The sequence below is a fragment of the Protomyctophum bolini genome (genome assembly GCF_963924005.1).
Source record: "Protomyctophum bolini genome assembly, chromosome: 5".
NCBI classification, from domain to species: Eukaryota; Metazoa; Chordata; class Actinopteri; order Myctophiformes; family Myctophidae; genus Protomyctophum; species Protomyctophum bolini.
The window spans coordinates 13,261,709-13,284,472 of NC_137866.1; the positions used below are offsets into that span (position 1 = coordinate 13,261,709).

Consider the following 22,764-nt stretch of genomic DNA (forward strand, 5'->3'; position numbering starts at 1 on the left):
CCCTTAGGTGCAGTACGTGAACTCAATCGTTAGTGGCACCGACCTCGACCTGTTCCATTTATGTTAATACAGTAGGCTATGTGATAAGGGCACACCGGGTTAAAGTGACCTGATGGTGAATGGAAAAAATAGTGAATTGATAAGGCTGCAGGAAAATACTGACCTGATAAAAGTGCCAAGCTGCCTTTAGCAATGCCACATCATATTTTATCCACCATCAGTCACCTTACAGGAGGATGGTGATGCCATTTTGGAAGGAGTATCAATTGGTGACTTTTTTATGGTAGGCTATCGTGATGAATTGCAGTTACATTATTACCTCCAACGCCTTGTGTGTCAATAGTTGCTTGATTGTGTTGCATATCACAGTCACGAAGGCCAGTGGAGACCTTATTTGTTTTAGTGCGGTTTTTCGGGCAGCCCTTGTCACAGCTTGCATAAGATTTAATGATATTTGAGGAATGTGTGTGAGGTACACTTTAAAGTGGGGATGACTCATAAGCTCAGGTTGTTAGAGTAGGTGGTTTGGAACTCAGTGGTGCCTCTCTCAGCTACTGGGGAGGGGAAGGTATACGTGTCATCCACCTGATGAATTCAAAATGATATAGGACCGGTGGGCAATTTGTAACAATTTTACTGGGGGGCGATGGCTGCAAGGTAAATAGTTTTCCCTCACTTTCTTTCCACCTAAAATCTCTCTATTAATGTTGGAGGAGCATTGGGAGAAGTATAGCCTAACATTCACCATGTATACTATGTTATTGCGTTTAAAACAGTACCGTGTTATAAAGCATTGCATTATGTAATGCTCAGGATCTTTCATTGCTGTCCCATATGTCAATCATTTAACCACTTAAGAGATACTTTGTCGAATGACAAATGGTGAAAATAGACCATCTACACTACAGCACATGTAGTATGATGCGTTGTGAGCTTGTAGAGGAAAGTGGTAATTGTGACACTTGCTTTGGCAATGTAAACGTATGTTTTCTCATGCCAATAAAGCTCCATTGAATTTAATTGAATATTGTGATTAGAAGATGTTTCACTGTGTTTTATATCTGCATGATTATGCATGACGATAGTGCCTTTTATGTCAAAAACATTTATAGGATTGTGATTTATTGGCTTAGGCTATTTTCATCAAGGTGAACAATTGTTAAAGTTGCGAAAATATAGTCTTTGCGAAGTATATTTTTACTCCATGTTTGAGAAGAAAGCAAGACTCCAGGTGTGTCCCTTTTGAAGAAAGAAACCGACGTGTCTTTTCAGAATGACAGGAAGATCACTCCATTATTTTCCCTCTTTTCTTTTAGTCCGCCTTAACTTTGATGAATGTCAACTCCAGAGCAAGACTCTGCCGTGTAAACACAGGGGTGGAGCGAACACGTGGAGGGGTTTAGAGTGAAAGCACAGTGTTTGTGTATGCCACAAGACTGGACAAGTCTCACTCCATAGACATGCTTGTCTTTTCAAATGGCTAATTTATGCTCTGTGCCTGTGGTCACGCACCGAAAAGAGCAGATCTACAAGCTAACGTGAAATATCATCATCACTCTTTAGTGATGAATTTGAATCCACACGATAAGGGTATAGGTAGAGCAGACACTGATTCTATACCTGATAAAGTGCAGTCTGCCACAACTTGTCACAAAATATGCCAGGATTTCTCTGGGACATTGAAGTGCATATCTCTATCATCTCTTTCCTTCTCACCCACAAGAGCTAGACAAGAGCAGATGAAAGCAGGTGCTGTCAGTGTGTCAACAGGTGTATTCATGCCAGGCGACAGTCACTCACCCCCAACCCCCCACCCGCCCCCTCCCAATGTTTCTCTGCTGGAGAAGACAAACAACAACTGTACATTTGACATTTTAGATATCGCTATACTTTTCTTTGTTGTTGTATTCACATGTAATGCTTCATATTTATAGTTTATCCAGCAGTACAATGTATATTTAGCCTACAGTTTAGTAATTTACCAGATACTCTTATACACAGAGCGACTTTACGAGTGCTAAATCAGAGTAAAGGTGCGGTCACACATTTTCATCTCAATGGGAGTGGCCAACGCATGCCAAGGCATCGGACATGTCAATTACCCATGTTGTCTTGCAGTTCCGGAAATGAAGTTCAATGGAAATCAATTTTCTTGTGCGTTTGACTTACATTGGAGTGGTGGGCTCACAGAAGAAAATTACAAGCAAAAAGCCTGACACATAGGGTCAACCACGTGCTTCTTTCCTATTGGTTGTTGCCTGGTCAAGTTGTTGAGACGCATCTGTTTCAAACGAGTATGTGTGATCATACCCAATGCTGTGTTCACAGTCACACAAGCGGTGACAAAGCAACAAGTAATTTTCAATGGAAAGCTTATGCCTGTCACTTGTCACTGTGTGTGAGTTGAGCCATGGCTTTTGATTCACCTCACCTTGCCTCTCCCCACAATTCATGCTCCATTCTGTAAATGGAAGAAAAACGTTAACCAGTTCTCTGTGCTATTTAACCCTACCCTTTTCAATTACGCAGTGTGGCTTGAGCAACATCTCAACAGCGACTCGGCACCATGGTCACACTTGGTAGTGCGAATGCCGCATGACGCCTGACACTTGTTGCTGCGTCACGTGTGTTACGTGCTACAAAAATACATAGTGCTCCAATGACGCAGTGAAGCGTCAATCAATCAATCAGATGTTTTTGTTTCACCATTTCCACTCCCTTCTCTTTTTCCACAATTCCTGCTCCGTTCTAGAGCAGGAATGAGAAAAACTCATTCTGTGTTATGTAACCCAATACCCATTTCATTTAGTGTGGCTTAAAGCAAGACTTCAATGGCCACCTTAGCAGCAGTGTACTGTAAATGGCCACGCTTGGTTGTTTTATAGATTTGGTCGTCACTAGTCCACTTGCCAGAATGTGAACCCAGGCATGTTGAGTACAAAGTTTTATGTTAGAAATGTTGTCCCTAGCATGTCCTGCTGCCGGATGCTAACTTGCATATGTTGAGCAATTTTTTATAATTGGCATAATATGTGACCATACCATTAACAACCTATAGGGGGGGGGGAATCAAAATTTCTGCTTTAAGTATCATGCGATGTGTCAAACTAGAGGGTTTTCATGATGCTGAATCCATTCCAAGCATTAGTTTTGCACAAAACACTCCTTGGGATAAAAACAATAAGCCGTCATCACAAATGTGATGATGTCAGCACATTTGGCTATGGCCGTTTTTAGCCCAAGGAGTGTTTTTTGTTTTGTTTTTGCAAAAAGAATGCTTGGAATGGAAACCCCCTAGTTTGACACGTCACATGCTAGATGATTGTTAATGGTATGGTCATATATGAAAATTGCTCAACATATACAAGTTTGCATCCGACAGCAGGACATGCTAGGGACATGCAGGGTTTCTACCTGCTGGTGACCCAATCAACATTTCTAACATAAAACCTTGCTGTACTCTACATGTCCGGGTTCACAATGGGGCTCTATGGGCTGGCAAGTTAGTACCCTAGTCAACAAACAGGGTAAATCGAGACATAGCTACGCATGCAAAAAATAACAATGTAAACATGTTATCTGAAAATATTCAAAGCAAACCAAATCTAAATAACAAACATATGTGAACAAGGAACCAACACCGTATATGCTCTCAAAATAAGAGCTCATTTATGCCAATTAACTTAGTCAATGAAAACATTAATGAATAACTAAATGAATATATATCACAATATAATATATCACATAATCACATTGGTTGAATAAACTGTGACAGATGATGGATGTTTTATAACGTTGTATTATTGAGCTAATAACACTTTAGATCTTCAAACTCTTTCCATAATATAATTTGACAACCGTATCTGTCTCTCTCACTCTCTGCAACACCAACGATGAAGTATGTGTCAGGGTCAACTAAGGCGTGAAGAGCTGGAGCCCTACTTGAAGAGAGGAAGCTGGGAGTTGTCTGTCTCTCTCCATGATGTCCCTTTGCTAAGCGGTGGCACACTGATTTAGCTCTTGAATGCCACGCATTGTCTCTCTTAAGTGGTGCCAAGGCATGTGCTTTTATACAGGCCCACCAAGGAGCAGGCATGTTGTTTCTGTGTGCCAGTCTGTTAAGTTGTTGCAGGCCACAGGGTTTGATTTTTGACGTATTGACATTATGAGAATCTTTGGTGTGGCTGCAGATCAGTAGGGTATACTGCAATTAGTGCCATGTTTCTGTGGACAGGAAATATATATTGAGAGGTTAATGAGCGGTTGGTGATGGATATTTTCCCGTTCCCCAGGAAATACCTAATCCTCAGGGAGGGACTGTGTTTTAGTGTAGGGTAGTAAAATGTAATGGCTCACCAACTCGCCAGACTCTTATTTAGAGGCCTGCTTCTTCACAGGTCCTCACACAGTGTGCGTGCCAATGCTCTAACGGTCTAACCACTTAACCCTTGACTGAGAAAGCTCGCCTGCACTCTAATGAATGACACTCCTTTTTAAAATAGAGTCTGCGTACGTGCAGTCGACAACAATAACATTCATATCGCGGGTCAGATTTAAGAAGTGGAAGCCTGTGAAATTCAGCCAATTCCCACTATGGCATAATTGTCAGCCGCATTATAGGCCAGGGTAATCCTCTGGTGAACAGTCACTGGGTTTTGATGACCTCAGAATCTTTCATGCTGTGGTGCGCATTCCGATCGAGTTGCCAAAACCAATCAGCTGTGAAGAATGGCCACATTGCACCAACTTCAAGCGAATCAATACTTTCATCAACCGCAGGTCATGTCAACCCCTGGAACCTGGCCAAATGCATGGGGAAATGAAAAGTTTGAATATCTTTAGCCATGACTTTCCTTCCTTGCACCTACTTTTTTGCAATGCTTTTGCTGGAGCCCTTCAATGGTCTTTGAAAAATGCTTCGTCTCTGAACTTGCAGCCAAGTTAGTCACCTATGTGTTTTTTTTCTTTTTTCTTTTTTACATAATACTGGAAGTACAGGTTTGAAGTGTGATGCATTCAACGTGTGGGTTGGCTGTTTGTGTGAATTCCTGCCTCAGTTGATTACTACGTTCTGAAGGGGTTCTCAGGCAGCCTCATACACAACAACAAGTTGACATGTTACAGCTGTGACTGACGAGCAATGAAACACTGTCCTGAAGGTAAGGAGAGGGCTTGTTTTACTACCTTACCTGGGCTTGCTTCTGAAACTGTAGGGAGTCAGCACAACAGCTGGACATTAAGGATGTTTGGGCTTCTGCCATTTCCTCACTTTCACATAACGGATACATTAAATATAGGGATTGTAATGCAACTTGGCATGCTACTTTTTTTTTTTTTTTTTGTACTTTAACCAGTATTTGGTAGTATAATAAAGACATTTGTATGCTAAACTACAGGCAGAGATTGTTTAATATCAAAGGCAGTCACACATTTATTTGGCATGCTACTTGCTACATTACAGGCAGAAATCTTTTAATATGAAGGTAGACGTAGACTATTGGTAGACACACATTCGCTACACAATTCTGAGTGTTAATGTATCCATTTCTAACTGGTCCATTTGGGTGGTTAGACGTGTTGTCCATTTGGTTACACTTGTACAGCCTCTGAGTTAAATTATCACTGAGGATTTTACTGGTTAAAAACTAGTTAAAAATAAAGAGGGGTGGAATATGCAGAATTGTGTTTACTTTGAGATAATCATCTAGTTACTTTGAGATATGCATCTACATTTACAACAACTAGTATGCAGGCAGACAGTCATGCACACACACACACACACACACACACACACACACACACAAACACATACCCTACATTCATGCGAAACATCCATACGCTAATGTTTCTTCTAGAACCGTTTCTCAACCATTAGGTGAGTTATAGGGATGCAAAAAACACTAATTGAACTACTCGATTTAATATACTATAAACCAGTAAGACGCCTTAAAGGGTAAGACCACTTTTTTTGAGGTTTGGGTTGTGTAGTTACTTTGCCATGATGCAACTCCAAATGTGGACAAGAAATAAGAAATAACTGCTCCAGTGATTAGAAATTGATAATTCAAAATATGCTCCTCATTGACTTACATTGTAGCTAAAACAGCTCTCAAAGTCACCAAATCAACAGGAATCTAACATTTTTATGAAAAAATAAAACTACATGAGTTTTGGTGATGCTCTATATTGTCTGAATCAACTTTGTTTGTGTTTGTATACGTACTAAAAGAGTGCCTTTGAGAGCTGTTTGAGCTACAATGCAAGTCAATGAGGAGCATATTTTGAATTGTCAATTTCTAATCACTGGAGCAGTATTTTTTTATTTCTTGTCCACATTTGGAGTAGCATCATGGCAAAGTAACTACACAACCCAAACCTCAAAAAAAGTGGTCTTACCCTTTAAAGCCAAGGCGAGAAGCGGCCGCAGGGCATGTCACTTCATTATGTCAGCACTACAGCGTTGCGGACAGACGGTGAAATCTCTACCGAAGTCCTGATGTCACTCGCTCATCCCCTGGTCCAGGGCCGTAGAAGTTTCATTTTAAACCAAGTCTTAGCCCTACAATAGGCCCTCTTGAATGAGAGGAATATTATTGTGAAATCAAACTATTCTTTTTGCTACTATAGTACTACTGCCTCCAAGTATGCATATGGCCTACATTTTTACCAGTTATGGGGGGGTCACTGACTAAATATAGACATATGCATGCACATATGCTCACGCATGCACCCACGCACGCACACACGCATGGACGGATGCACGCACGCACGCGCACACGCACACACACACACACACACACACACACACACGCACGAGAGAGCAAAACATACAATAGAGGTACTGTAGCACTACTCATCCACGACTGGTTTTGATGAGCATTTCTTCACCTGACTCAGTCGACCAAACTAAAACCCTTTGAAATTCATGCCGGTTGGATTAGGAACTAGTTGTAAAGACCTGCCCAGCATATCTCAGCAGGATGGAACTAATGCTTAAGAGCTTTACTTGAACACACCAAGAATTGGCTTAATTATAAATGTGCTTCTCATCATAATTTCCTTTAAGTTTTCAGAACTATTAAGTAGTTGGACGTATTTGACAGTGACACAGCGACATTGCTTGTGTACGTCTTATAAAGTAAACTAAGAAAGAGAAAGTGTTTGAGAAGATCCAGTCATGTTTGTTCAAGATTGGATTGTGTATGTTGGCTTCATCTGTCAGCAGTGACATGTTTGAGGAACTATGAAACATCCTCCTCCTATCATTGTTGCATTAACTATGTGGACAATGTACTTTTTTGCCCTCTGAAAACATTTAGTAAATCATCCCTGTCATAGCTCTACACATACAGTACTAGAACTTGCCTTGCTGTCTCTCTCGCCTTTCTTTCATTACATTTATTGTCCACAATTATGTGCTTTTTAATCTATCTGATCCTATACGTTGCTGTCAAGTTTGTTAACAGGTTTGATCTGATGCATGCATGCAATTTGTAATTATGTAGTGCGTGACCTGTGCTCAAAGTCAAAGGTAACAACCTAGTAATTACCAGAAGATGCTAAAGGCTACAACTGTGGTTATGGAGGAAATGCATCATAGCAAAGGACAAGGGTTGTTATTTAGTTATTACAGCATGTCAAGATGTTGATGAGGCATCAAACAGGAATTCACATTGATGAGCAGCACTGGCTCCCACAGTAGGGTGGAATTAACAAGGACCTAATGTCCGGGTCACAAGCTCTGACTATACAAAAAATACAGTCAAGCCAGCATAACATTTCTGAATACATTTTGTGAGTATCTTGCTGGCATAATGATGGTAAACAGTTATCATACGCATAGAATAGAATTGCATTTACAATTTACATGGCATTGTCCAGAGTGGCTTGCAAGTGTGAGATCCATGTAAATGTTATTAACGCTATAGTCAACAAACAGGGTAAAAGGCTGGGTCACATAAAGAAAACTATTTAGCCTACCAGGTAAACATCACATCCATCTGAACATTATATTTAAAAAAGATCCTTAGCGTTTGTGGTCAAGCAAGAAAATAAGTAAACAGACTCACAGGAGCTAAAACATAATCCCTCGCCTTCGGCCGTTCCGGCCTCCAGGCAGGGATAAACGTAATTATGTGAACAGGTAACTTAATCATAAGCATAGTATAACTAGCATACCAGAACAAACTAGACAAAGTGCTCCTCTGAGCACAGTCCCTGCATGGTCAGGTAGGTTATTTTCGCTATAACAGGCCAATGTGTAAAGAGTGGCATTTCTTCCTTGGCCTAGTGGGAATGTGCGTGCAAAGTTTCACTGCAATCGCACACTGTGTTCATGATTTGAGGCAAATCCAAAAGACCAATCTTTGGAATTGGAAGCCAATCTTATAGCTTCCAATTTCCAATCTTTTCATACCGTAATCCAGGATGGATCATGAAAGATCAGACAGATCCGTCTTGATCACATGACTATAGAGAGACTTTGTAGCGATGTGCGTGATGTTTGCACAAAATCTGTAGGAGTAACATCCAAAAATGTGTTTTGCAAAAGTCAGCCTATAATAGGCCGATCTGAAAAATAATAAATAAATAAACACTGAGTGTGTGTGCACAGTTTTGCTGCGATCGGGCCAAAGGTATCAGAAATTAGCTCACTGACTAAATATAGACATATGCATGCACATGCTCACGCATGCATCCACGGACGCACGCACACACACACACACACACACACACACACACACACACACACACACACACACACACACACACACACACACACACACACACACACACACACACACACACACACACACACACACACACACACACACACACACAGACGGACAGTCGGACACGGTTGAAAACAGTCAGTCTGTCTCGGCCCGGTGGAGACAATAAAGTGGACATGAGAGTACTAACGGTTGTGGTACAGTCTGAAGAGGTGAGTTTTCAGACTGTAAAAGAAAATGGGGAGTGAGTCGAGGGGGTAGGGGGCGCCGGGTGTTATTCCATAGCTTGGAAGCCAGGGATACCAGCTCAGTGGCCTTGTGGTTAGAATGTCCGCCCTGAGTCTGTGAGGTCAAGGTTCAGATCCCTGGCCTTGTCATACCAAAGACTATAAATGATGCTTACCAATGTCTCCCCGCTTGGCTCTCACCATAAAGGGTTGGATTGGGGGTTACAGTACCCGCGACACACTTACACGTACTTGTACATCAAGCTGCCTAAAGGAAACAGGAGATAGGCTCCTGAACTATTGGCCTCAAGGCCTTGGAAATCGTTGGTTCTCAAGGCTACTATAGGCTACTTTATGCAGTGCTTACTTGAAAGCCAGGGGGGGGTGAAGAGTCTAGAATGCTGTAGCATTGACCAGGGTGTTTTAGGGAAGGGACGAACATACTTCCATGTGTTGGTAATGTGTGTGGGATTGGTCATGAAGGTGAGGGGATGCCTGCAGGCCATCACCAGTGGTTTGTACTCGGTGTGACAGTAACCAGAGGTTTGTGAAGGGAATGCTAAAGAGCCGAGAAATGTTTCTGGGAGCTTGAAGACCTAGGTGTGTCGCAGCATGGAGGTCAGCATGCTTATTAAAGATTAGGATGTATTCTGTTCAAACAAACAAACAAACAAACAAACAAACAAACAAACATTGTCTGAAGTCTACTACAGTATATGAGGGTCTATATATGCTGCATTGTGATTGTCTAGTAAAAAGACAATCACATCCACCTCATTTACCTAATTTGTAAGCAGGTCTGCTTTCTGTCCTCAGCCTCAAAACTAAACATGGAGAAGCAGCCTCCCATCAAATTGCAGGTCTGCTACAACCCTTTAAAATCAAGACTGACATGATATTTATTATGTTTTCCGTCCATCTTTATGAAATCATATTCATACTCCTTTTGGACTTTGTCTTAATGCTTCTAATTATTTTGTGTAAGGCACTATGATTGATCTCGTTGTTGAAATGTGCCTTATACAGCTGTCATCCTTTTGTGTTTAGTTTAAATTCTGTGTACATATGGTCTACACCGCCTGTCAACCTTTGTGTATAAGCTCATTTGCTTAGGTGTGTGTGTGTGTGTGTGTGTGTGTGTGTGTGTGTGTGTGTGTAGACTTCACCTTTGAGCCTCTTTCTGTGGGTTTTTAAATGTGACTCTTCCTTAGCCATGGACACGATCCATTTGGAGTGATGACAGATGCCCTCTCTTAAATAGACGCCCTAATTAAGTTTAGTCTTCTAGGTTGACAGTGCCGTTTAGTCTTAAAGGCAAGCACTGAAATGTTAACAAACACATCTCAGTGAAAATAAATGTGGCCTAAGTATTATTCACCTACAAAGATCATGTCTATGTCAGGCATCTGCTTCTCCACTCTTACACTGGACAAAGTGCACATAGTGAAATCCAGGGTGTTAATTTAACTCTCGACATGTATCAGTACCCTCATGCCCTGTACTGTATACATTATGGTGGGGGTGAGGGTGGGCGATGACATTGTACCACCATGGTCTTGTGTGAAAGAATGATGACTCCCTTCCATTTTCAATGGGGCGCATTGAAGTCATTCAGATGGAACGGGGCGTGAATGGGTGTGCATGTTTAGTGGAGGAGGGGAAGGATGGAGGGATAGTGGAAAAAGTGGGAGATAAAGAGAGAAAAAAAGAGTAAGGGGGAGAAAGGCAGGCCTGTACTTCCTCCCTTCCTCTAATGTTCCCTGAATAGCCCCACGGCATGGTGGAGGCTTTGTCTCTAGACATTGTCACAAGCTTAGAGGACCCTCCTCTTCCACGGGAGAATCTATGGCGACATATGTCACTTCAGTGAATCTCCCATCGCTCCGTTAGCCACTTGAGTGGAGGGGCGGTCGGAGAGGCGTTTCCCCGTACCAGAGGAGAGGCGCAATGTGAGCTCTCTGGGGGTTGAAAGACAGTCCCAAGAAGTCAGGGATGTCGGTCAGACAGAGTTTGTTGGAATGTTGCCCAGCCACTTCTGTCCTGTATGTTTTTATTTTATTTTCATGGATTTGCAGTGTGGCTGCTTGCTTGTGCTAGAGATGGACTAAAGATTTAGAATGACTCAGATGCCAGTAAGTATTGTATATTATTTAATAAATAATAAGTGTTCTTGTTAGCCCCAGGGGGGGGGGCTGTGTGTCTGTGCACGTGTGTACGGGTGACTGTGTCAGCATGGCTTGCGTGCCAAACACACGTACTGGAGATGTCGCACATGTGTGGGACATTTGGGTATAATTCAATGCATTCATCTGCACTCGTGCAGTCACACATGCACACAGTCTGTGGGAGTCAAGCTGTAATGTATACAGTGCATCCTGGCAAGGATTAGTGGTGTAGTTAGTAGACAGACAGTGCGTGTCCTGGCCAACGATCGGCTCAGCAGACACAATCCCTTGGGATTTATGGGTATGCCATACCATGTGTTCAGGTAATACATCCCTTTGGTTTCCCCAAACAATTGTTTTCTGTTTACACTGGCAATACACCCAGTTTTACACTCAAAGGATTTCACTTTCCAGGTATAATCTGAATGATTTATGATGTGTCAACTGTGATTGTTTGAAGTAACATAAAAGCCACAGGTTGCATGTTAACACACGTGTGTAAGGCAATAAATGGCCTAATCCACAAGGTTCTTTGGGGGCGTGCACCGATACGACTTTTCTAGGGTTCAATCCAGCCATATGTTGCCTCCCAATTGTCAGGATCAACTCTGATCTGGATAAAAGGCCCGCTTCTGACAGCAGTAGAGTACACTCCCTCCTGCTTGACTCTGTTGGCCTATCTGGGTTAAGTGGCTTTCTGCATTCAGAGAATGTTGATTTAAATCACAGCACTTTTCTATCATCAGCCCTCTTTTGTTACAAAAGGTAGAATGATTGTCCAAAGTGCTCTCTAGTGTCTCCTTCTGTGTGTGTGTGTGTGTGTGTGTGTGTGTGTGTGTGTGTGTGTGTGTGTGCAGTGTGTGTGTAACATATTTTGAGTTTCAAGCAGTTGATTACACAGTGTGTTGGCCACTTTGTATTTGTTTGGGTCTGTGGGAGTGTGTGAATGTGTGTGAATGTGTGTGTGCGTGCGTGCAAGATCATAGAGATCGTGCTATGACTTCAATAATATAGACTTACTGTATAGAATATATAATCACAGAAGTGATTAGAGGTAAAGCAGCTCTGTAATTCATAAATACAAATGTATAATCTATAAACATACTTATGTTTGGACTCCACTCCACTATCTAACCAGCTTGGCTGGAGATTCAGACCACCAAAAGATAATCACATAAATCCTCATTGAGAAAAAGAAAACCTTGTTTTCATTTACTCTGATTTGGAGTAGCTTAATCCCAAATCTAGTGTAAAACAATTACCACATTAACCTCTATTACTACGGAAGGACAACACAGTGCCATATTATGTTCTCAGAGGATAGTTTCATGTCATTGTGATGGTGGAATGTGATTGGTTTAGCCGTTTAGTAAATGGACCATTTACCACTACTAGCACTAGTATACAACCTCAGTATGGGCAAACTGGGAGAACTAAGCTGTGGAATACCAACATGGCTTACTGTCTATACCACCGCAGACCAACCATCACGGCACTGGCACATCACCGCCAGCAGCTTAGCTGTTGTGCCAACGAGGGTTTATACTGCAAGCATGCCATTTGATGGCAGCAACAGCCAACCTATACGGTTCACAAGGAAATCCCCAGACAGGGTCTCTGTTGTGTGTTGTAATACAAGCCCAGAACAATGAGTAGACAGCCATCACCAGAGGATGGATTGGCCTGTCTGAATGAGGACTTTTCTACCATCTAAGGACACAGTCTACATACAAAGGGGGGTAAAGAAATAAGCAAAAGCCAAAATGCTATTACATACCAAGTTGACATTGCAAAACCAAGCTCAAATGAAAAAGCACAAGTAAACATACAGTATGATATATGACAGACTTCAAGGGTTCAAGGACTCGACAACGTTGTCATTTCAGACATGTAGGTACATGACACGGACAGACTGTGAATCTGTGATACTCGGTCACTGCTGCATACAATCTGATCTAAAAAAATAAACACCAAATCTGTCTATTGTGTGCTTTCTTTTCTTTCTTTCTTTCCTTTTTTAGAGGTACGCTATAGCCCCTGTCTGGCTTTTGGAATTAGGTCATATGGCAGCCAAGTCTATGGACGTTTGTTTAGAGCACTTTGAACAAACACTACCAGTCGCCCCTCACTTCACACAAGTGTGATCCCCCCCCCCTTTTTTTCTGTAGCCTAGTAAACCACGGAAATAAAACATTTAAGGCCAATGAAGTACTGTATATGGGGTTTAAAGTGTTTAAAACTGTGATAAAAATCAATCTTTACTTTTTCCAAGATGAATGACTGACTCCTTTTGTTCCCGTTTGTCTTTGTCAGATGCTCTGTGCCTTGAGAGGCCTACGTGACACAAGCTGATCAGAAGCACCTCTAAGTCACAAGCCCACCCGGACAGTATTATTCTCTCTGCTGTGTCCGTTCACCAGAGGAGGGGTCATGATGTCATTGTGGACGCTAGGCCTCGCCCTCATGTTGACCTCAGGAGCCTCAACCCTGAACATTCCCATGGAAGGTATTACCGTACTTTATCTATGATAAATGATAAATGAAGAGATACCATGGTTGGATTTGTTTGTGATGTCACAACTACTGTAACTATCATCTAGTGGCGCAGTGATTCTTAACTTGTGCGTCAGGTTCCCCAGGGGGGTCCCCAGATGACAGGGAGGTCCCCAGATGACAGGGGGGGGGGGTCCCCAGATGACAGGGAGGTCCCCAGATGACAGGGAGGTCCCCAGATGACAGGGGGGGGGTCCCCAGATGACAGGGGGGGGGGTTCTCCAGATGACAGGGAGGTCCCCAGATGACAGGGGGGGTCCCCAGATGACAGGGAGGTCCCCAGATGACAGGGGGGGGTTCTCCAGATGACAGGGGGGGGTCCCCAGATGACAGGGAGGTCCCCAGATGTCAGGGGGGGTCCCCAGATGACAGGGGGGTCCCCAGATGACAGGGGGGGGTCCCCAAATGACAGCGGGGGGGTCCCTAGATGACAGGGGGGGTCCCCAGATGACAGGGGGGGGGGGGGGGGGGGCAGCACAAGTGAGACTTCAAGGCAGCAACACATCACTCTCCCATAGGCTATAGATAGACTGTAAGGCTATGAAGCAATATAGAACTGAGCATAACGGGCAACGGATAATCTCTTAAAGGCAATGGCATGTGGCACGGTGATTGGTTTAATTATTGTAACGCCCAAACCACACCTATGCATAATGTAACGGATAACGGCGGTGTTTTAGGTATTTAGACAGGTGACCAAAATACCAACTTTAGTGGGGAAACACCCCTTCCCCACTGATAAATTGTATTTAGAATGCTCGAACGAAAATGGAGCCCTCAGAGTATAAATATAAGTGATAGTAGCTCATTTGTGGAGTGGACTATTTTCATGCGCTCTGATGCCCTCTCCACGCCGCGCACCGTGGCCCATGAACAACAATAACAACTCCACGTGGACCCACGACGACCCACGTATGAATTAGATAGTTTATAAGAAATGGCACGGCGGCCATCCTTGCAGGCAGTGACAGTAACATAATGAGAATCCTGTAGGCTGTGTAACCTGTTCATTTTGGGGGGCATCATCAACAACAGCCTGTTGATGAATGCGGCCGGCGCTACACTATGAAACTTAACAATTAATGTACTAGTACTCACCTAATGACGCCGCCACGGAGGATATACCATGTTTGACGTAATTCCAAAGTGTTTAGCCTACATTGTTTAAGTCATAGACGCATGCGGTTTTTATGAACTTTGGCTAAAAGCATGTTGTTTTTATTATTCCACCACCCGGCAGTGCCGGCCCTTCTAGTCGACTGTCATGGTAGCTGGCTAGCCTACAACCGATATAACTTCCTCTTCAAAATAAAATCTGCTTGTAACAATACTTTTATTTCTTAAGTGAACTACAGGATGTAGTAGACGCAGGATGTATAGTACATGGTATAGTGGGCTTGGAAGATCACACAGAAGGCAGGAGAACAATTAAGTTACTTTATTCCGTTACCAATAAAAGTAGTCCCTTACATAACGCCGTTATTATAGCGCCGTTACACCCAACACTGTATTTGACATATTCGATTATTCTGCCGTGGACAAAGACTGTTAACTGTGAGTGCACGACCCAATAAAGCATTACACTTGTTAACAAGAGGGTCCACCTTGTTCAATTCATCAAAACATTTAGAGACATACAAATAGACACTTTGTGCAGAGACAAGAGACATTTGTCCTTGGGTCTTACCACCTCCAGGCTCTGGATGACTTACAATGTAAGGGTGAACTGCCAATCAAAGCCACCCACCGTGGTTGCTTTGCTCAGGGGTTGTGGTCTATGAAACAAAACCCTATACAGTAGGCCTATGTCTTGTTATTGTGTTTTACCATCAAGTCTACCCTAAAGCATTTCAGTTGTTATGACATTGCTGTCTGCAATGTTGCCATGTTGCTGACATGGCCATCATCCAAGACATAGGAGAAGAATTCAAGGCTGTTGTGTTTTCTTCTGTTTCGTTTACCATGGCTGAATGCTGTCAAGTTGTTTGAAGTGTTATGCTGAGATGCCGAGTTTAGTAGTTTGAAGACAACGTGCTGTATATATTGTTCATTCTGCAGTTCATGTGCACACTGCTTTTCTAACACAACATTTGTTTTGTTTTGTTTTGTTGTTGTAACATTTGCATGTGGGTGTTCATCATACAGTGGAGCAGCCTCCCACCATACTGTCTCACACATCCAGTCCTGTCATCGCCCTCCCCCTCGATGACAGCATTACTATGCAGTGTAAAGCCAAAGGCAACCCTCATCCAGAGTAAGTGAAATCCATCTACTGTGCTCTGTTCCTGTGCTCTGTTGCTCTCCTCAATCGTTTTCGGAGAAATCCTGGCCCACATTGATTTACACATTTGAAATATACGAAGAATATATGAAGAATATCAGTGACTCGTTCCCATGGCAGCCTAAGCTATGTACTGTAGTCTGTAGGCTAGGTGTAGCATACTGTATATAACATCATCCTGGATTGCTATAAACTGTGTTGTTTATTCAATTATTTTGATGAATAATTGCTTCCAACAGATATAGGTGGACAAGGGATGGCAAAGACTTTATCATTCCCCACATCTCAGCGATGGAGGCCGAGCACAACGTAGGCAGTTTTAGGCTGAACAACAGCCGCCTCTCGGAGTTCCAGGGGAAATATCGATGCTACGCCTCTAACAAACTGGGAACGGCAATGACACAGGAGATTGCAGTTCTTGTTCCCAGTGAGTAATAGTTTATTGAGTTTCATTGTGTTTTAAGTTGAAGTCAGATTTTAAGCTTGATCTGTGATCTTTTATATTCTGTGTGGGGAAATCCGTCTTCTTGCCCCAACTATAGGCCTCTGAGCAGCACCTGGGGAACAGCCTTAGCTCTAAAGGCCAGTGCTTGGCAGGAGAATGTCCTTAACATGAATGTCATTTGGTTCAGGAAGAAACCAGTGCAACTGTGAACACAGGCACTACGTGCAAAGTTTGCAAACTCAACTCAGAACGTCCGCAATTGGGCTCGAACCCAAGATAGAAGCCTATAGATATTCTTGATTGATTGATTGAAATGTAAATAGCACGAGATACATTCAGACATATTAAGGCTAAAAGTATAACACAAAAATACTTGTTTCCATTGTGGTCTTACGTATTTAATTAATCAACATATAAAAATAACTAAATCATCAACAAATAACGCGATCATGGGCCCTATCTTGCGTCAGAGCCATTAAATCCGTAATTTGGGGATTTAGCATTGCGTAATAGGCGTTCCCCCGTACAAATTGCTATCTTGTACCCCAGCCGAAATCCTTAAAACACCTACCCGGTTCATTATGCATAGGTGTGGTTTGTGCGTTACAATAATGAAACCAATCACCGTGCCACATGCCATTACCCCCAGTGCAATGTTGCCTTGGCTTACACTGTGGCCCATGGAAGAGTCCCAGTGCAATGTTGCCTTACACTGTGGCCCATGGAAGAGTCCCAGTGCAATGTTGCCTTACAGGCTTACACTGTGGCCCATGGAAGAGCCGCACGTCGCAGCCTTGGAATACATTTATATTTGATACAGAGGGTTGTTTTGTGTGTCCAGTAGCTCCTCTCAACACAGTCTCACTGTATTGTCTCTCTATGAAACGGTATCAAGAAAAAAAGCAAAGTTCGGATGAATTAAACTTATTAAACAGACTTGCACTGAGGCGAAATAGCATTGGAAGTGACACCCGTTGCTTCCTTACCATCTAGCCTTTAATTGCCTTTCAATAAAACGACATTTGGTTGACGCAAGTATCATCTACGTGTTACTGATTGTGGGGAATTTTATATAATTGTAATCCATAAAATATTTGCTGCGTGCACAATGGAGTGATGAAACTGAACGAGCGAATGCAAGCATGCACAATGCACAGCACAAATCAAATAACTACTTTGAATAGACAATTATATAAACACAATTACAGAGATTTTATTTGTAGAGAATTAAGACAGAACGAGACCTCTGAGCTGTGAAGGTTCTGCAACATTGTGTGTCGAGGCAGCTCCAAATTAGGAGCGCCTTCTTCTATCAAACGGAATTCGCATTGTGGGTGGTTTGAGGAGGCGCTCTCCGCTGTCCTAAAACTGTGTGGGCAAGATAGCAATTTCAAGGAAAGCGCATCAACACGCCCACAAATACACCCCCACCCGCAAATATAGGAGTCGGCAAAATGTATAGTGGGTTGCGTGGCCGCAAGATACCGTTTACGGATAGTGGAAGGTTCTAAACCCGCTATATGCGCGTAAGGCATGGCATACGTTAGAGCCCTATATGTAAAAGGAGAAAAAAATTCAGCAACTGCCTATCTGGCCGACTCGACGATGCAAATCGGGAAAGATGCCTGCCCCACTCAAAACTATAGTTGTACCCGTTGTACCCATCTATCCTGCCTGTATATGAGCGTATCGGGTTTGTTTATGGTTATGTCTGAGTCAGAGTGACGTGGCCACCTTTAGCCAATTTTAATGACGACATTTTGGCCTTTTTCTTTCCTATTCTTTACTTATAATGGGAAGAAAGTCTATCAGATTATATATACCGGTACTATGTCCTTTTTTCACAGAGGTCCCCAAGTTTCCAAAGGAGAAGTCTAAGCCTATTGTTGTTGACGAGGGCCAGCCCATCGTATTACGCTGTAATCCACCAGAGGGTGTGCCCCCACGCTTGATCTACTGGATGAATATTGGTAAGTCAACTGAGACTCTACTGAGAATCATAATCGAGTTTGTACCATTAATGTTGGGGGCTTTTTTCCTTGGCATTCTTTTAGATATACTGTATACAATACAAATACAAATACACACACTTTATAGTTTGGCCAAGTGTGTCAAGTGGTGGAATTATCTCCACATTATACTCTCTATGTTTCCTTCCACCAACAGAGAAAATAGTTTTTTTGTGTTAATGGCCATCTTAACTCTGTCTGAAGTGACATTTCAATAGGAATTGGGAGTTTTGCTGCCAGCCTTAACGACTGGTGATACTTCTTTCGTGTGTATAGCAGTTCTGAATCTGATAGAGTTATTCCTGGCTGCAGAACAAGTATCTAGTGGAATATCACTTGGAATATCACGTGTCCAATTCTTATTTCTTTTTAAAAAGATATTTGGGGTATTTTTCTGCCTTTATTGATAGTCTACAGTGAAGAGAGACAGGAAACAGGGAGAGAGTGTCGGGGAGTGACGTGCAAAAGTCTGCCGGGCTCGAGAACCGAACCCTCAGACTCGCTGTCAGTTATCAAAACCTATATGGTATGCTCCTTAACCACTCAGCTATCAGCACCCCCGATTCTTATTTCAAGTCGATTCTTTTTCTCGACTTTAGAACATTTTCAGATGCATAACACATCTACATTCCTAGAGGGATTTTGAAGATTGCCACTCAGATGTAATATTTAAAAGACAATTTCCCAGTAAAATGTGAATCACAACGTCATTAAAGATGTATGAAGGAGAATATTCCCTAGGTACGGCTTGATTTATTTTCATTCTAATCTTATAACCCAAAATCAATTTCTAACTCACAAGACCTTTACAAATTCCATTTTAAGAGTTGTATTTGCAATTATATTTTTGGCATCCATTTCATGGCTTGGCACCGTTTAAATGACACAATTAGTTTGTTCGATTCCAGACAGTCAATGAAAGTGAAACGGCATGCAACAACATGCTAAACATGCAGGCCACTCTGTGCTGATGTATTAGTGCATCCACATGCACAGCAGCACACACACACACACACACACACACACACACACACACACACACACACACACAATATATATATATATATATATATACACATAGGTGCAGAAACCTTGTATCTTCTTTTCACAAATGAATGCCCTATATTTTATACTTCCTTGTATGAGTGTTGTGTAAGAGTATTGAAAATAGCCGATGACACCACAGTGCGCCATGATGCCATGTGTTACGAACTTAAGTGTTATATGTACGCTTTTAAAAAAAGAAAAAAAGAAAAAGTGGCAAATTCAGTTTTATAGGCCTACATACGAAAAGAAGACCTTGTGATAAAATACAATTTTCTCAAAAACAAGATGTTAAATACTGGCAATGGGTTGTCGAATGAATGGCACAGTCAGTGACCCGAGACTTGCATAATGGCTCTATCCAACTGTTATATATGGCTCCATACAGCTGAATACACTGCCATGGTGTGCTCATGGAGACCACTGGGGATCTATAAAGGAAAGCTCTCAAGGGCACATCTATTTGTGTCCTCTCTACTGTATATGAAGCTAAGCTGAATTGGAATACTGATGTCACGTAAATTCACCTGAGTGCCACCCACTTCTATTCGTCTGGCTACGCGAGGCTAACCCACTTCCTGACTGTCAACTGTCATTGAAATACAATGAACGTCTTTGTGTGCTTTGTCATGTTGGCGTATCAGGTGGGCTTTCATTTGGTGTCATATACAATCAATTAATCACAGAGAAGCTATCGATTTGACCCTTGAAGAGCAAGCGACCATGACTCCTGGTCCAGAGGTCACAACCATTCCATGCCATCAAATATTGTACCCTAATGAGAGATCAAACAGCATGTTGTCATTATTTCTCTGTTGCTTCTGTACAACTATACTTGTGGGACACGAGTTATTTTCCTCAGCATCCTTACACATGCTGTTACCCAGTATGACTGATGTCCTCTTATCTTCTAGGCCTCGAGCACATTGAGCAGGATGAGAGGGTATCTATGGGCAACGATGGCAACCTATACTTTTCCAATGCCTTAGAGATGGACAGTCGTCAAGACTATTGCTGCTTCGCCCATTTCGCCAAGATACGAACCATCGTTCAGAAGAGCCCCATGGCTGTGGTGGTCAACAACTGTAGGTTCACAGAAATTAATCCATGTTGCTTTATCTAATACATGTGCTTCGAAATTTCGAAACAAAAAAAACTAAGATCTCAACAGAAACTACGCTTAATGAACAGGAAAGTGACTCGTAGTAAATAAGCTGGATCCCAATTGTTCTCCTTACATGGAGCTCGTTGCATTACCACTTCTTCATGATGACTCAGTGAAAACCACAGTAACATAGCCTACCTACTGTAGTAGTTGTATGTTCTTAATACTGTACTGTATACTGTAACTGTTTTATCCAAAAGATAAGTAATAAGTGAGTAGACCGCAGGTGATTTGTTTGAGCCACTTACTCTTTTCTCAAATTAGCAGATCAAGAAGATATTGCTATGTTTTGTCATAGATTGATAGGCTTAAAATGTTCCTTACAAATACCACATACCAAGGACTGATCGAGGCATGCCTTGTCATCCTTGAGTTTATTTTCAGTCATGTACAGTCATTCATGTAAGTCAGTTATGGCACATGGCAATGAACACAAGCCCTTGTTAGATCAGTTGAAATAAAACGCCTGACTTTCTGAGACTAGACCAGTATTAATCCTGCTGAACCCAAAGTGGATAACATCAAATATGAATGTTCAGATTTAATTCGAGCCTTCATAACAGAGATTACAGAACAAGCCTTTTGATATTTGTTCAAAAATATACCACAGTCTGCCTAATTTAACAGACATAAACGCCTGTGTTGATGAAATGTGCATTGATTAAGAAATACATCCAAGTGACCAAGCTTTTCTGTTGGCAGCCAGTGGCACCCCAGAGAGAATACCTAGCCTCTTGGTGCCCTCTGGTGTTCAGACAGAGGTAGTGCTTGTGAAGGGAGAGGAACTGAAGCTGGAGTGCATAGCAGAGGGATTGTAAGTTTATAATGATCATCTGAGGATCAATATTATATCCCCATTGTACTATGATATATCATCAAGATCATCAATACATTGTGTTATGCAGCCCGACTCCTACGCTGGATTGGATCAAAATGGGAGAGAAACTTCCTGGACGCACAAATATAAAGAATTTTGGGAAGCTGCTGAGCATATCTAATGTAAACGAGAAGGACAATGGAAAGTACATGTGTAAGGCCAAGAACTCTGTTGGAGAAGATGCCCACTACTTTGATGTAATAGTGGAAGGTAAGTCAACACAAATGATAGGTATACAATATACATTAATAGATTGTATTATGATGAAAATACAATTAATCTATCTATATAGACACGGTAAAGTGTAGAGAAATGGGTTTTAAGAAATTATTTAAGGTGTCATGTTTGGTCCCTGCATTTGACTTATCTTTTCAAACAGGAGTCAATTGATATTAAAAGTACCGCATTCACAGCTGTCTAACTTCACACAAACACGTTCTTTTCATCGACACGTTTTAGAGCCCCCAAAATGGTTGTCAGAGCCTCCTGAGGACCAGCTGGCTCTGATCAAGACAGATGTTCACATCATGTGTGCAGTTGTCGGGAAACCACGGGTGGAGATCACATGGCGAAGGAATGGACAGATTTTAAATGGTAAGTGAGTCACCTCACCCCACTCATTTTGTCTTTCCCCCAAATTAGATTTTATGTGTGTGTGTGTGTGTGTGTGTGTGTGTGTGTGTGTGTGTGTGTGTGTGTGTGTGTGTGTGTGTGTGTGTGTGTGTGTGTGTGTGTGCGTGTGTGTGTGTGTGTGTGTGTGCTTAATTTACTTAGAAAACCCTTTCCGTTTTGGTTATTATTATTATTTTTTTTGTATTAGTCTGCATGCCTGGAAAAAATCCCTATGTTGATGTCCATTGCCAATAGGTTGCGGTGGAACTGTTCTCAGATACCACAGATGATGTAGTACTGTAGTACACTCTTCACTAAAAGGTTTCTAAATGGAACAGAAAAGGTTTAGCCAGCTTCATTTATGACCCCATAAAACCACATTAGGCCTACTGTATAGAGCGTCGCAGTCCCGCCTCCTACCAGGGCCCAGGAAATGATTCTCCGTTCATTTTCCTCATAGACATTTCAAAAAGTATTTATTTAAAGACGTTTACGCCGCGGACAAAGCCAACTCTTGTCGTGACAAATCATGACAACAAACACAATTTTTTGGGCCGAACAAATAATTCGGCAGGTTACAACACTTTTTTTTGTTGTTTTTCTTCTTTGTAATTATTTGTTTGGTCCAAAATATTGTGTTTGTTGCCATGAGTT

At 42.1% G+C, this 22,764-nt stretch overlaps 1 protein-coding gene across 4 annotated transcripts in view; it reads left to right on the forward strand.

The window, feature by feature from the left end:
- The first annotated feature begins 530 nt into the window (after nt 1-530).
- Nucleotides 531-22,764, forward strand: part of LOC308315198 (neural cell adhesion molecule L1-like protein) — a 63,210-nt gene continuing 40,976 nt past the window's right edge. For 2 of the 4 annotated variants that reach the window (XM_080763054.1, XM_080763057.1), the window contains exons 1-9: nt 10,940-11,091; nt 13,438-13,630; nt 15,823-15,931; nt 16,198-16,385; nt 18,251-18,373; nt 20,371-20,541; nt 21,324-21,435; nt 21,527-21,708; nt 21,958-22,092. In XM_080763054.1, coding sequence (XP_080619180.1) covers nt 13,555-13,630; nt 15,823-15,931; nt 16,198-16,385; nt 18,251-18,373; nt 20,371-20,541; nt 21,324-21,435; nt 21,527-21,708; nt 21,958-22,092 — 1,096 coding nt within the window. In that variant the 5' untranslated portion in view covers nt 10,940-11,091; nt 13,438-13,554. Of the gene's footprint in view, nt 658-5,066; nt 5,160-10,939; nt 11,092-13,437; nt 13,631-15,822; nt 15,932-16,197; nt 16,386-18,250; nt 18,374-20,370; nt 20,542-21,323; nt 21,436-21,526; nt 21,709-21,957; nt 22,093-22,764 lie in introns of those variants that run through there. The other 2 variants (XM_080763056.1, XM_080763055.1) reach the window with 2 other exon arrangements.